Source organism: Myxocyprinus asiaticus, chromosome 33, assembly GCF_019703515.2.
Source record: "Myxocyprinus asiaticus isolate MX2 ecotype Aquarium Trade chromosome 33, UBuf_Myxa_2, whole genome shotgun sequence".
Lineage (NCBI taxonomy): Eukaryota > Metazoa > Chordata > Actinopteri > Cypriniformes > Catostomidae > Myxocyprinus > Myxocyprinus asiaticus.
Genome location: NC_059376.1, coordinates 7,657,975 through 7,674,480, shown reverse-complemented (window position 1 = coordinate 7,674,480; position 16,506 = coordinate 7,657,975). Strand labels below are relative to the sequence as shown.

Sequence of the window (16,506 nt, the reverse complement as noted above, 5' to 3'; positions counted from 1 at the left end):
CCTGGTCATTGTAGCCCATTAGAGCTCGCCGTGTGTTCTTTGGACCCAGGAAGCGGTTGACTAGCATGGTCCAACCCAGAGAGAAGTGGAAGCTGATGTCTTCCTGGAAATCACTGCACAGTTTGTCACAGTTGAGGTCGTAGCTGAGACTAAAGCACTGTCTGGGCACCATCTTATCGACATGCTCTCGAACCCCGATTGGCAGCAGGGGCTTCAGACCATCTGGAGAGAATGAGTGTGTCTTAAGAACATGCTGCTGTTACTTGTTTATGACAGCTCACAAACAGACAGAGATACTTACCTATCATGTCAGTCTGTGTTGTCTGCAGGGCAGCCGTGATCGCACTTGAGCATCTCTCTGACATATTCCTGCCCAGACCATCCTCTATATGTCTGTGGAGCTCCTGCAAACAAACACACAAACAAAACATGACATAATTGCATCTCCATGTAAGACTAGGGCTGCCGAAGTTAATGCTAGGAATGCATTAATCGGATCGGTATAGTCTCCGATACTGAAGTTTTTAGACGGATCAGGTATCGGTATAAGTAGTTCATATGACTCGAGCATTTTATTCAAAGCCACTTGAAGACATGAGACAGCTCTGCGAATCGCAAAAGGCTGTGTTTAATAAGTAAATATATAGTATGCACGCACAGCGCTAGCGCATTAGTGAATGCCGCTGCTCTGTTGACACACACAAGCAAGAGGGTATTATGTAAATGGCAGTAAATGATGAGAATTTTAAATTTTTGGGTGAACTATCCCTTTAACTTAGATAAATTAAAGTTAAAAGTTGTTAAATGTAATGCATTTTTACACCCTATATAGAATTTTTAAAATGTATAAATAAAATTTTAACAAAAGTATAGTGATTTGCATTCTTTGCATGGCATAATTTAATTATTGGAGCTCAACGTGACAAAAAACAAAACAAAACAACAGTTAATGGCCCTAAAGTTACTGAGAAAACCACAGGAGGCCTGCTGCAGCATATATAATCCATCATCAATACATATTAACATTGTTTTCTGTTATTTCTTTTCTTAAAAGGAACCAAATATATGAAAACTGAGTGGACTATGTAAAAAAAATAAATACATTTTTTTTTTTTTTTTAAACTGTAACAACAACAAAAATTATTGTTCATTATTTTCTTCTATTGAGAGTCACATATAAAACTGAAAGTCAATATCTGAGAATGAGCCAAGGACAAGGGTGTGCTCACTTCCAATCAGATAAGTTCAAATTACGTTATTGGGAGGCTGGGGAATTTCCATGCGGAGATTACATGCAGTATTTACAGTAAACACCAAACAGTGGAATAAAGGAGCGGACTTATAAAGAGGAGAAGACACTCACATTCTTGTACACTTTCAGCACCACTTGTGAAGGATGTAAGTCCATGTGGAAGTCATCCACAAGCACAGCCAGTCTCCTGATCTCTTCTGCCATAGCATTAGACACCTGCACATTCACAAGAACAAGTTCATAGGGGATCATGGGGATACAGTGGCAAGAATAATATGCGAACCCTTTGGAATTAGCTGGTTTTCTGCATTAATTGGTCATAAAATGTCAGTCCCACCAGGATTTCGCAGCACTTTTTCTGATTTTTGCGGCCCAAAATGACTGAATTTGCTGCGGCTTTTCTAAAATTTTGTGATGTGATTTGCAGCATTTTTTGGGTTGTTTTGCAGTGAAAACTCACAAATCATCATTATACACCTCAGTAATTGTGTTAATTACATTGTAAATGCAATTACATGTAAATATTTTTGTGCACAATAACTGAATATGCAGTTAGCAGGCGAAAAAAAAAAAATAAATAAAATAGAATTACACAAAAATACCATAAATTTAGGTGAAACCTGTGGGTATTGGAAGACCCTTTATTTTTGTATCAAAATGTTCTGCCTCGGACAATGCAAGAAAACTAAAAAAAAAAAAAAAAAAGGTTAAAATAGACGTGCAATAAATCTGTAAACTAAAAACACAAATGAGGATTCAATAGGCCTGTTGCAATTATTACACTGTCCGATACTGAAATCTGATATATAGCCATATGAGCAAATACAAGAGTTAATATATTTGAGCATTTATGTAAAAAAATGTATTCCACAAGTCTTTAAAAAAAAAAAAAAAAAAATTACGTATATGAAAGTGGCAATTTTTGTCATATTTTGAGATATATGTTGCACATACTATATGTAAATATGTGACCCTTTTATATCAGTAAAAAACATTTATGAACAGTTATTTTCAGCATATTTTCAGATTCGTGTAACCTACTGTATTAAGCACTTCAAATTCTAATCACATTTTACTACACAACTAATGGGGTGAATGTTAGGGTTTCTTTGTATAAACATGGGTTTTTGTGTCTCATTCGCAGTACTCGGGGTGAAGATTAAACGTTAGCTGTGATGTGTGCTGTCTGCGGTCATGCGAAAGCTTAGACAAGGATTTTGATTGTGAATCCAAACCATGGAGGAGACGAGGCGGAGACGCTTACACTGTTGCTATGGAGATGATACAATGACAGCTGTGCATCTGGATATGTTGCGACTGCTTCAGGCTTTTCAAGCATGTTTTGCCGCTGTCAAACATGAAGGAAAGCGATGGGATTCCCTCAGATTTACACTTTTTGCAGAAATTATAAAAAATTGCAAGTTACCGCAAATAACGCAGAGATTGGTTGAATTTGCAAGAATTCTTGCAATCACATAATCCCGGAGGGACTGATTAAATGTGATCTCATCTTCATCAAAGTCACAAGTACAGACAAACACAATGTGCTTAAGCTAACACAAAACAAACAATTATAATCTTTCATGTCTTAATTGAACACATCCCATTACACATTCACAGTGCTGCAGAAAAAGTAAGTGAACCCTTGGATTTTATAACTGGTCGATCCTCCTTTGGTAGCAATAACTTCAACCAAGATTTTCCAGGAGCTACGGATTAGACCTGCACATCATTCAGAAGGAATTATGGACCATTCTTCCTTACAGAACTGCTTCAGCTCAGCCATATTCTTAGGATGTCTGGTGTGAACGGCTCTCGAGGTCATTCCACAGCATCTCTACTGGGTTAAGGTCTGGGCTCTAACTGGGCCACTCCAAAAGGTTTCTTTTTTTGAAGCCATTCTGTAATGGATTTACTTCGATGTTTAGGGTATGGGCCCGGTCCAGGCCCTGAAGCAGCAAAGCAGCCCAAAATCATGATGCTCCCTCCACTTAATTCACCATTGGGATGATGTTTTCATGTTGGTATGTGGTGCCCTTTTTACAACATACGTAGTGCTGCGTGTTCTTCCCAAACAATTCAACCTTAGTTTCATCAGTCCACAAAACATTTACCCAGTAGCATTATAGACAGTCAAGGTGGTCTTTGGCAAACTTAAGGTGCACAGCAATGTTTTGGTTGGAAAGCAGCGGCTTCCTTCATGGTGTCCTGCCATGAACACCATGCATGTTTAATGTTTTCCATATAGTAGACTCATGAACAGAGATGTTAACCAGTTCCAATGATTCCTTAAAGACTTAAGCGGTCCCTTTTTTTGTACCTCATTGAGCATTCTGTGGTGTGTCCTTTGTGTCATCTTGGCTGGACGGCCACTTCTAGGGAGAGTAGCCATGGTACTAAATCGTTGCCATTTATAGGCAATTTGTCTAACTCTGGACAGATGAATATCTAATCTCTTCGAGATAACTTTGTAACCCTTTCCAGCTTAATGTAATGTAAAGCAACAATTCTTGATTGTAGGTTTTCTGAGATCTCTTTTTTGTGAGGCATGGTCCATGTCAGCAGATGCTTCTTTTGAGAATAGCAAACTCAAAATGTTTGAGTGCTTTTAATAAGCCAAAGTAGCTCTAACCCACACCTCCAATCTCGTTTCATTACTTGGATGCCAGGTTTGCAAACTCCTGACTCTAATTAGATTTTGTTAACGTCATTAGCCTAGGGGTTCACATACTTTATCCAACCTACATTGTGAAAGTTTGAATGATAATTTAATATGTACAAGAACAATACAATAACTTATTATTTATAAGTTATACAGTAAATGTTTGTTCATTATTGTAACTTAGGTGAAGATCAAACCAGATTTTAAGACAAATTTATACATTAATGCAGGTAATTCCAAAGGGTTTACATACTTTTTCTTGCCACTGTAGATCACATATCTTTTTCTCACAATGTTACATGTAGATTCTTGTTTCAATATTTATTGATTTATCTGAGCTTCCATATCATATCCTTCAGTTCCATTAATGAAAAAGAAGATTGTACAAATAAATGCAAAATCTTAGTGCACCCAGAGACACTTCTGATGCATCGTACTGGACACTTCGTAAACAGCACCGGAGAGATTGAAACTGTTCCTGCAGATTGACTCCTATATCTCATGGACACACTGGGTTTCTCAAGTGTTTGGCACAGTTTTAATTCTCTGCTGTAAGCAAGAGTTACCTGTTTCTCCACCTCCTCTGTGATCTTCTTGATTTTGGTCTTACAGTCCAATGTGAGCAGATCCAGCTGTTTGTCAATAAACTCCAGCCTGTCCTCTCGCTCCTCCTTCATCTCTAAACAATGAATCCTAGAGCGAAAACCAGCACAATTAAACATACAACACTTAGTATATTATCACAGTCAACTGCCATTAAACAGTAATTCAGCACTTGGTTTGTCTGAATCTGCAGGTCACAGTGTTTCTACTGCACAAGCACATGAAAAAGTGTCTGTTTCTCAATGTGCATTTTTATCAGTTCTTACGTTCTCATGGACTCGTTCGACATCATCCATTGGTGAAGTTCAATTCAAATACTCAAGAACGCAAGTACTGAGAATGCCTAAAATTACCCGTTTATGTTCTCGATCAGGCCAAATATAAAGGACGCATCAGACAGTGACATCGGATGGCAAGAACCCATGTGAAGTCCCAGAAGTCATAATGGTATGGTGGTAGACGAAGCACATTTATTGTGTTTTCACAGCAGGCAGCAGGATGAACCATGGGAAGAAGGCAGGCCGGCGGAGGCAGTGTGATGCACTTGGCAATGTTCTGCTTGGAAACCTTGGGTTCTGGCATTCATCTGGATGTTACATTGACACGTACCACCTACCTAAAGATTGTTCCAGACCACGTAAACTCCTTCATGGCAACAGTATTCCCTAATAGCTGTGGCCTCTTTCAGTAGGATAATGCGCCCTGCCACACTGCAGAAATTGTTCAGGAATGGTTGAGGAACATGACAAAGAGTTCAAGGTGTTGACTTGGCCTCCAAATTCCCCAGATCTCAATCCGATTGAGCATCTATGGGATGTGCTAGACCATCAAGTCTGATCCATGGAGTTCCCATCTCGCAACTTACCGGTCTTAAAGGATCTGCTGCTAACATCTTGGTGCCAGATACCACAGGACACCTTCAGAGGTCTTGTGGAGTCCATGCCTCGACGGGTCAGGGCTATTTTGGCGGCACGAGGGGGACCTACACGATATTAGGCAGGTGGTTTTAATGTTGTGGTTGATCGGTGTGTGTGTGTGTATGTATTAGCTATTAGGGAATACTGTTGCCATGAAGGAGTTTACGTGGTCTGGAACAATCTTTAGGTAGGTGGTACGTGTCAATGTAACATCCAGATGAATGCCAGGACCCAAGGTTTCCAAGCAGAACATTGCCAAGTGCATCACACTGCCTCCGCCGGCCTGCCTTCTTCCCATGGTTCATCCTGCTGCCTGCTGTGAAAACACAATAAATGTGCTTCGTCTACCACCACACCATTATGACTTCTGGGACTTCACATGGGTTCTTGACATCCGATGTCACTGTCTGATGCGTCCTTTATATTTGGCCTGATAAATACACACATATACACACACACACACATACACACACACACACACACACACACACATATACACACACACACTGTATACACCATCAAACACTATTAAACATTTTCTGTGATGGGGCAGCCCAGACAAAGAGGCTACAAGTATCCAAACTGAATGAAATCCTAGATGCAGTTTGAGAAAAAAAACAAGATAATTATGCTGGGGACTCTTATTTTGAAATGTCAATGCTCCAACGTGCCCCTAGTTGTGAACTCGCTGACGGCTGTTTCACTGTATGATTCGCTGAGAAAGTGACTAATTCAAACTGCTATCCTGAACGCATGAGGTCCAAAGCATTTCATGAATCTTTTGGACTGATTCGTTAAAAAGACCTGGTTAAAAAGAGTCATTCGTTCAGGATTCAGAAATAATGGTTCAAGCTGTGTTTGTTGTTGCGTGCAGCAAGCTCATCTCAACAGAAAGGGTTAATACTGGAGTAAGACACACTGATCACTGATAAAAGGTGTAGAAAGTGTTCCCGAATGTCACCAATTGGGACAAGATTTTAAATTATTGTCGCAATTATTTATTTTTTGTCATGTTTGCGACCATTTTAGTCACAGTCTGGAGCCCTGACATGCTTACGTTATACAAGGACCAGCTCAGAACTTTTATCCTCTTTTGTGTTCCATGGAAGAAAGTTATATGGGGTTGAAATGTCATGAGCGTGAATAAATTAAGACTATTTTCATTTCTTATGTAAACTAATTCAGTAAAGCTCAAAACAGTTTCAATTTCAGTATTTATATCACCACAGACTGTACCAGCAGAGTCAGATACTAAGCTAATTTCAATGTGAGCAGTGGATCAGTATTTAGTGTGATGGATTACTGCTAAAAAAAGCAGGCATCTTTGCACTCACCTCTGTTCTTGAGCTGCAATATGCACTGAGTCCATTATCAGACGCAGAGCTTCAGAAATCTGCTTGGCTCTCACCGTGTGCTGCTCGAACTTTGTCTTCACCGCTGACTGTGAGATGCATTCCTGGAAGCATCCACATTTATGACAGTCAGACAAACACTCACATATCTGAACTGTTGAAACACTGAAACCCAACTGTACACTCACCTCAAAGCGTCTTTCAAAGTTCTGAAACTCAAACATTCTCGCTTGAAAACCTTCAGCCAAAGCACCACCTGAAAATCCAAAAAAGATCTCTTTTTAGGGATCATCATATCATGACAAATAGGATTTCTCCTACTCTTTTGAAATAAAATTTGATGTACTACAGTATGCCGACTCTGTTCACAATGCAAAGCTCCCTGTCTAGTCCAATCAGATCATTTACAAAAAAGTCTTCAAAAACATCTTGTTCACAAATCATGTTATTGACAATAGCAAAAAAGCCTGTTTAATTCAGGTCAGAGAGAGGGTGGAAAATTGTCATGAAAATTTAAATAAATAAATGGACTGTTTTAGCTGCAAGAAACTTTGACTAACAAGTGGACTTTTGGTCAAATAAAATACACATGACCATGAGACAGAATATTTGACATGCTGATGGTTTTGTAATGTATCTACCTGCTTCGGGCATGCCCTGGGCTTTTTGGACACGTGCTTGAAGAGCTTCTTTAGCTGAGATGAAGAAGATCCGGTCACTGGCCTGAGCACGGTCTACCACCCGCAGCTCATCCGCTAAGAAACTAGTGCAGCGGTCCATGTGCTGCCGTCTCACCTGACAAACACAAAACACACACAAACTAAGACGTGCACAAACCCAGAGAAACCTGCTTGATGAGTGGCCAACCTCATTCCTCTGGTTTTAATGGAAGTCTATGGGGCAAGACATATCCAAGGGTTATAAAGCACAAATATGTATTTTCATATTTTTTGTTAAAGCACTTTATTATTTTTTTCCAGAATATGTTAGTGTTAAAAATGTTAGCCAAGATGTCTAAATCACCTTTTTAGAGGTGATACTACTTCAATTCAATTCCATTTTTACAGTGCTTTTCTCAATATACGTTGTTCCAAAGCAGCTTTACAAAGCTGTTCTAGGCAACTGAACTTCTGCTTAAGCGTTACCGATGTAATTCCAGTGGGGGATTTATTTATTTTTTACGTGAACAGGCCCTTTCTGGTATCCTTGCTTGTATTATGCAAAAGTGATTGTTTTAGCGGCTATGCATAGTCATGACAGGAGTTGAAAGATCAGACAGAACTTTGCACAGACAAGGTTAGTTAGTGATTATCACATTAGTTATCACATTAGTCTCACATTAACAAGTGCAATATTTAAATCTTGTGGCTATACTTCTGAAAGTGTATATTTTAATACTCCCTTGTAAAGGCATTACTGTTAACACAGTTTTTCCTCTTTTTTTACCAACTCCAAACTATTTTCTGTGGTAATTGACGAAATTACACAGATGCGATCGATAGAGCTCAACTTCAATCAAACCCAGAACATTCCTTTAAACTGGTAAGCATGTGCTGTTTTTTCTCTAATGGTTTAAACACAGATCGGGGTCATGAAGAGTCAAAGAGGATGCATGTAGTTTGTTGTGTCATGACGTGAGTCACACCTCTTCCATGTACTCAGGCTCATTGGCCGAGGCGTCCCAGCGATTGTTCAGGATGAAGATATTGGGGCTGGAGAGGCGCTCGTTCACTTTGTGGAAGAATGATTTTTCCTTTATGAGGGCAGAGGAGAGGTGGAGAATCATATTTCAGTCATGAGGGTACAGAATGACTGTACAATTCAGATATCAGCCCCAATCAATAAAAATCAATCAATACATTTGCTTCACAAGTTTTGATTACACAAGAAATTATGTGCAGTTGATCTACATGTCCATTATTCAGTAATATTACCATGTAAATAGGATATTCAAGAAATATGAAAATGAAAGCGACAAGTGTTGTGTAAACGCTAACAGCTTTCATCAACCTTTTCCACAAATTAAAGTTCAAATTTAAAACTCACTGTTTGCATTAAAGTGGACTCAGAGTTGGCCACCAGCACAAAGACGTCAGCATCAAGGCAGAATTTGTCGATCCAGCTGTCCAACTCTGTTGTTACATCGATGCCAGGGCTTAAAATTAAGGTTTTAAAGAATTTTTAGACTGACTTGTTGTGATACTATCCATCCATTAGTAATGCTTTAAGTGTGAATATAAATAGCTCAATTAAAAATGTATAAATACAGAAAATACCAAAATATACGCACAAAAAAGTTTTGCAGTTAAATATGTAGAAGTCTGATACCAAAAAATGCCAAGTGCTGGAAGCGAAGTTAAAGGACATTAAATATCCTAACACTGTTGTCAATATGTTTTAGGCCTCAAAGCCAGACAAGGTATGTGTGTGTGTGTTTGTGTACCTGTCCACAAGCACGAGATCATCTCTCAGCAATGCACACTTTGCTTTTGGCCACATGACACACACCAGACTGCCTGCATCCAGATCCTCATCTTGATGTAAGGCATGAGCCAACTGATTCACTGTCTGCCAACACACACAAACACTTAACCTTTTTTGATGCAGCTTATTACCATATCATTTTAATCTAATTGTTATAATCATGTTACACAAATACACAAACAACCCACAATCTAACTTCATCACTGAGACAAATCTGAGATTAAAAGAGTAATATTTCATGAAAAATATTATTTTGAATTTGCTGATCTGACTCACCCGGTGTGAACAGGTCAATGAGAATCTATTGTTTTGATTCAAAAACTTGCTTGCAAATGTACATTCGCAAAAAAATACTTGTCTCCGGTGTAAACAAGCCATTACTCATTCAGATGTAAAGAGGTCAGCCATTCACAAAAGAGGTCATTTACATACAGAAGTCTTCAAGGTACAGTATCAAAAACAGCCTATTTAATTCTAAGGATCGAAGGGAAGGTGGAAAATGCTCATGCAAAATGATGTTTTTGGTGCAAGAAACCTTGGCTAACAGGGATGGACAAACAGTGTGGACTACATAGAAAAATATGAGAATGCTATAAAAGCTTATAATATGGCAATGTAATATTGCTTAAGATGAAAAAAATATATAATAATAATAATAAAAAAATGTAACTATCAACTACCACTGTTGCTTTACTTTTCAATGAGGTCTAAACCCATGTAAAATCAATACTTTTACTTCACTGCATCGTAAATGTGTACTGACTTTCATTCTTTTCATGTTACTGAGTATGTTATGGGTACATGTTATGGGTCAATGCATTATGCTGTAACAATCAGTGGAAGTGACATCAGCTTCGTGTCAATGTTTTTTTCTCTACAGCACAGAATCTAAGCTTACTGCAGTTTACAAGAGAAAAAAAAACATCAAGTACACCACCAATAAATACTACGGCTGTCAATTGATTACAATTTGTAATTGAATTTATTACATGGCATGCCAATTAGTTCATCGGGTCTGCTTGTGAGGTCTGTTGAGGCGCACTGACTGCCTCCTGCTGACGTGGCTCATAAAAACATGTTCTTCAAGCTTAAATGGCTCTGATGGTACAAAAATATGTACTTTTATCACAAGATTAATATACGGGTCAAGGGGGCATTATTTATTACACTTTTTTGTTTAGATGTAAATTTTTATTTAAATAATCACACTAAATGAATGCGTTAAATCGACAGTCATACATAAAACATACTTCACCGAGCACTTTATTAGGAACACCTGTACACCTACAGTACTTATTCATATGATTATCTAACCAGCCAATCGTGTGTCAGTAGTGCAATGCACAAAATCATGCAGATACGGGTCAGGAGCTTCAGTTAAGGCCTCAATATACTTCCTGCAAAATCAAAGAACGAACGGGTGTGATGTCATTTAGAACAAAATCTGGCATGAAAAGTTCTATTCTACAGCAAAACACCTTCTTACTATTATCCATGGTCCATGTCATCACAGGGGCAGACTTAGCACTACGCAAATGTCGGCAACCGCCTGGGGCCTCCAGAAGCCAAGGGGCCCCTAAACATACAAATGATTGATTTATTATTACTAATGCCAATTAAAAATAAATATACTAGAATTTTACACATTGCTGTTATAACACATATGATATTGCTTTATTTTCAGCACCGTCAATGCAGTTTTTTTGCTGTCGCATATTTGGGCGTTCTGAAAAAAAAAAAAAAAAAAACATTAAGTGCAGATGGCTACAATAATTGGAAAAATGTATCAGCCCACTTAAAACAGCATGAAAGGTCAACTGAGCACATTACAAACATGGATCAATGGCACAACCTGTTAGAAAGACTTAGGACAAATACAGCTACTGATCAGGTAAGCAAAAACCTTTTTGCTCTTGAAGTAAACCACTGGAATGAGGTTCTGAAAAGATTAATTGCAATTATAAGCTTTTTGTCAGAATGCAACCTGGCCTTCCGTGGCCACTCAGATAAGTTGTTTGAACATGCAAACAGAAATTGCTTAGAGCAAGTTGAATTATTGGCCCAGTTTGACTCAGTGATGCAAGAACATCTGAGGAGGATTAAAGCAGAAGAAATAAGTGACCCCTATCGCAGCAAGAATATTCAAAATGAAATAATTTGCCTAATGGCAAAGAGCACAACTGATGCCATCACACACTGAGCAAAGAGAGCCAAATATAACTTCATGATAATGGATTGCACTCCAGATGCGAGTTACCAGGAACAGTTCTCGGTGGTGCTGAGAGTTGTTGATTGTGAAACTTCAAAAGGCATCTCCATCTATGAGCACTTTGTTGGCTTTCTTAATGTGCTTGATACAACAGGAAAAGGATTGTTTGAATCCCTTTTAGGTCACCTGGATTCTCTTGGTTTGAATATTTCCAACTGCCGTGGTCAATCATATGACAATGGTAGTAATATGCTTGGTAAGAAGCAAGGTGTTCAAAAGAGAGTACTGGAACTGAACAATAAGTCATTGTGTATGCCCTGTGGAAGTCATACACTTAACCTTGTTGTCAATGATGCAGACAAATCATCTGTGACATCCATCAGTTTTTTTGGGCTGTCACAGTGAGTCTACACCCTGTTTAGTTCCTCAGTACATCGCTGGGCCATTCTTACTACAAATGTCAAGAACATTACAGTGAAAGCCCTGTTGTCAACTAGATGGGAATGTAGGGTTGACAATGTTAAAGCTGTGCACTATCAAATGCCTAAGATGGTTAAGGCTTTGACTGCCCTGAAGGAGAACACTGTAGAGAAAAAGGAAGCAGATGTTGCTTCAACAGCTGGAAGCATCTGTCAAGAGATGCAGACTTGGCCTATTATGATAAGTACAATAGTGTGGTATGATGTATTGTTCAAGATAAACAAAGTTATTAAGATTCTGCAGAGCCCAAACATTTCAGTTGAGACACTGAGAAATGAAATCAAGGGAGTGACAGAGTACTTGCAAGAATATTGTGAGTGGCCTCACCTCTGCCAAAGCAGATGCCAGGGAGGTTGCAGAGAAACTTGATGTGGAGTTGAGCTGGCCAGAAGTGTGTCAACGAAGAGCAGCTAGACAGTTTCTTTATGAGGGTGAGAGCAACCCGAGTCGACAGCAGAGGAGCACTTCAAAAGGGAGTTTTTCCTGCCCATGATAGATACAGCTCTCCTCACCCTGCAGGAGAGTTTTTCAAATATGGAAAAGTTCTTTAAACATTATGGATTTCTCTACTCTCTTGATATGAGACTCACAGAGAAATAAGGTAAACTGGATGAATGCTGCAAGAGACTGGAGCAAACAATGAAAGATGTGGATGCAGAGGATCTGAAGATGGAGGAGGTGAAAGGTGCAGTCAAGGCTTACCCACCCAACATCTCATCACCATCTGAGATGCTGGACTATATATACACAAGGAACTAATTTAAATATAGATTTCAGACTTCTCCTCACACTTCCTGTGACAGTGGCATCGAGTGAGACAAGCTTTCCTTCTTTGAAGCACCTGACAACTTACCACAGGTCAGCAATGTCACAAGACAGGCTGTCTGCCCTAGCAATTCTCTCCAATGAGTGTGGAATCAGAAAAACAATAGACATGGAGTCTTTGATAAAAAGATTTGCTGAAGCCAAGGCACACAGAGTCAAGTTTTAGTCTATTAAGTACCCTGTAAATTGTTCCTTCAACTTCAAGTTGATGGAGGAAGTGCATTAAAGAAAGAGGGAGAAAGAGACAGAAAATGTATTGTATTGTAGTTTATGGTGGCCAGATTGTGTTTTAATGTAACATGTTGTTAATCATTATTATTCACTCAAATTTAGACAGTGGAGACAACAAGGGGTCAAGATTTCACAGCGGTGTGGCAGGTGTCTGAATGTTCGGAAACAGTATACCATTGCTTGGCTGTTTAGAACTTCTTTTTACCTCTGAAAGAAGAACGAAATTGAATATCTCCAGAAGTGTAGAGGCCTTTAATGTTCACATCAACCATCAGAAGGGGAAAAAAATGTGATCTCAGTGATTTCAACTGTGGCATGATTGTTGGTGCCAGATGGGCTGGTTTGAGTATTTCTGTAACTGCTGATCTCCTGGGATATTCACGCACAACATTCTCTAGAGTTTACTCAGAATGGTGCCTAAAACAAAAAACATCCAGTGAGCGGCAGTTCTGCAGACGGAAAGGCCTTGTTGATAAGAGAGGTCAACAGAGAATGGTCGAGCTGACAGAAAGGCTATGGTAACTCAGATAACCACTCTGTACAATTGTGGTGAGAAGAATAGCATCTCAGAATGCAGAACACATCGAACATCGAGGTGGATGGGCTACAACAGCTGAAGAACATGTTGGAAACTTTATTAGGACCATAGTGTTCCTAAAGTGCTCGGTGAGTGTATGTAGTTACAGGTTTTGCCTGCATGTAAAACACACACCAAATAGCAAAGGATCCATAGTAAACCTAAGATGAGGCAGAGGGAAACGTGAGACACTTGGGATGGAGTGCATTTGTTTATGTCATTAGAGCGTGTACATGCAGCCAAGCAGGATAGAAATGGCCTCTTTCAGACAGAGAGAGAGATGCTGGGAAAAGAATTAAGAGCTGCTGTGTCCCACATCCTAAAGAGCGTCTATCAACCAACTGCTTGGCTCATTGTCTGTGGGCTATATTTAGATGGTGACTAGTGTTTTAAGTAAATGCAAGTCATCATAAGCCAGTTAGGACTGAAGACAAATCCCACACATCTCAACATGACCATTTACATGTTGCTTTACAACTATTTGATCAAATACTGTGAGACAACAGAGATCATTCAAAGAGAGAGATAATCATGATTTACATCTTAGTAGCAAAAACATGGAAAGTTTTATACATTTCTTCAAATCAGTTCTTTTGAACTGTCGGTTTCAATTAATTGGTTAAAAACATAACTTATAACTCAAAAGTGTTCATCGAAGTCCACTATGTGACATTTTCTTTGCTTTAAAATATTTCAGTTAAAAAATATGAAGGTACAGTGCATCCGGAAAGTATTCACAGCGCTTCACTTTTTCCACATTTTGTTATGTTACAGCCTTATTCCAAAATTGATTAAATTCATTATTTTCCTCAAAATTCTACAAACAATACCCCATAATGACAACATGAAAAGTTTGTTTGAAGTCTTTGCAAATTTATTAAAAAGCCTTATACTAAAATCAATCTACACTCAATGACAAAGCAAAAACCAGATTTTTGACAACTTGTCAAATTTATTAGATAGAATAAAATTTAATATCACACTGACATAAGTATTCAGACACTTAAATCAGTTGAAGCACCTTTGGCAGCAATTATGCCTCAAATCATTTTGGGTATGATGCAACAAGCTTTGCACACCTGGATTTAGGGATTTTCTGCCATTCTTCTCTGCAGATCCTCTCAAGCTCTGTCAGGTTGGATGGGGACTGTCAGTGGACAGACATTTTCAGGTCTTTCCAGAGACTGGGTTCAAGTACGGGCTCTGGCTGGGCCACTCAAGGACATTCACAGAGTTGTCCCTAAGCCACTCTTGTGTTGTCTTGGCTGTGTGCTTGGGGTCATTGTCCTGGTGGAAGGTGAACCTTCGGCCCAGTCTGAGGTCATGGGCGCTCTGGACCAGGATTTCATTAAGGATATTTCTGTATTTTGCTACGTTCAGCTTTCCTTCAACCCTGACCAGTCCCCTAGTCCCTGCAGCTGAAAAACACCCCCAAAGCATGATACTACCACCACCATGCTTCACCATTGGGACGATATTGCGCAGGTGATGAGCGGTGCCTGGTTTCTTCCAGACATGACGCTTGGAATTGAGGCCAAACAGTTCAATCTTCATTTCATCAGACCATAGAATCTTGTCCGAGAGTTCTTTAAGTGCTTTTTTGCAAATTCCCAGCGGGCTTTCATTTGTCTTGCACAGAGAAGAGACTTCCATCTGGCCACTCTGCCATAAAGCCCAGATCGGTGGAGTGTTGCAGTGATGGTTGTCCTTCTGCAAGTTTCTCCCATCTCCACACATGATCTCTGGAGCTCAGCCAGAGTGACCATCGGGTTCTTGGTCACCTCTCTTACCAAGGCCCTTCTCCCCTTATTGCTCAGTTTGGCCGGGCGGCCAGCTCTAGGAAGAGTCCTGGTTGTTACAAACTTCTACCATTTAAGAATTATGGAGGCCACCGTGCTCTTGGGAAGCTTCAATGCAGCCAAAAATCTGTTTTGCTTTCCCCAGATCTGTGCCTGTACACAATCCTGTCTCTGAGCTCTGCAGGCAGTTCCTTTGACCTCATGGCTTGGTTTTTGCTCTGATATGCATTTTCAGCTGAGACACCTTATATAGACAGGTGTGTGCCTTTCTAAATCATGTCCAATCAATTGAATTTGCCACAGGTGGACTCCAATCAAAGTGTAGAAACATCTCAAAGATGGTCCAGAGAAATGGAATGCACCTGAGCTAAATTTTAAGTGTCATTGCAAAGGGTCTGAATACTTATGTCAATGTGATATTTCATTTTTTTCTTCTTAATAAATTTGTAAAGTTATCAAAAATCTGTTTTTTGCTTTGTCATTATGGGGTATGGAGTGTAGATTGATGTGAAGAAATAAAATTCAAGCATTTTAGCATATGGCATAATTCCCAGACATAATTCCTAGCATTCCTCTACAGCAGAAAATGTGCTCTTGAGACTATGGTGTACATGTGCCCTCAGTCCTGTAATATATCACTGCAGAGAAAAGGTCACAAGACAAGTCTTGAATGACAGAAACGTGCAACCTTGTGACAGCTGGTGAGAGTCCCTGACTCATGTGGGTGTAATTATAGAGCAGAGCTCACATACAGTCAGTCCAGATCCACAGACATTCCTTCAGCGTCTTTACAGCAGCATGGCCAAACAGACAGCATAAAGCTTTAATCTAATTGCTTTCATCAAACATTGTTCTAAGTGTTTGATTGGATTAGATGACAAAAAAAAAAAACAAAATACTAAAAAAATCATGTTGGATTGGTGACTATTTTGGTTTTAAATTAACATAATTGGTTGATATTATTTATTTGTTGCATTATGTTTCTGTATATTAAAGATGAGCTAAATCTTTGCCATAATCTAGTGCTATCCCTTTAAGAGTGCATGTCTGAATGAGTTGCTATATGCAATACATGCACAATAACGGAGTTGTTCATTCGTGCATAAAAATGAGCA

The 16,506-nt window shown here is 39.2% G+C and overlaps 1 protein-coding gene across 1 annotated transcript in view; it reads right to left on the bottom strand.

The window, feature by feature from the left end:
* The window catches only part of LOC127424402 (mitofusin-2), a 54,531-nt gene that overhangs the window by 12,003 nt on the left and 26,022 nt on the right, over positions 1-16,506 (bottom strand). Inside the window, exons 5-14 of the mRNA XM_051669576.1 lie at positions 9,230-9,354; positions 8,833-8,941; positions 8,432-8,539; positions 7,428-7,581; positions 6,975-7,042; positions 6,769-6,890; positions 4,481-4,607; positions 1,364-1,468; positions 302-404; positions 2-222 (exon numbers count right to left, since the gene is read on the bottom strand). Of these exons, the coding sequence (XP_051525536.1) occupies positions 2-222; positions 302-404; positions 1,364-1,468; positions 4,481-4,607; positions 6,769-6,890; positions 6,975-7,042; positions 7,428-7,581; positions 8,432-8,539; positions 8,833-8,941; positions 9,230-9,354 (1,242 nt within the window). The remainder of the gene's footprint in view (position 1; positions 223-301; positions 405-1,363; positions 1,469-4,480; positions 4,608-6,768; positions 6,891-6,974; positions 7,043-7,427; positions 7,582-8,431; positions 8,540-8,832; positions 8,942-9,229; positions 9,355-16,506) is intronic.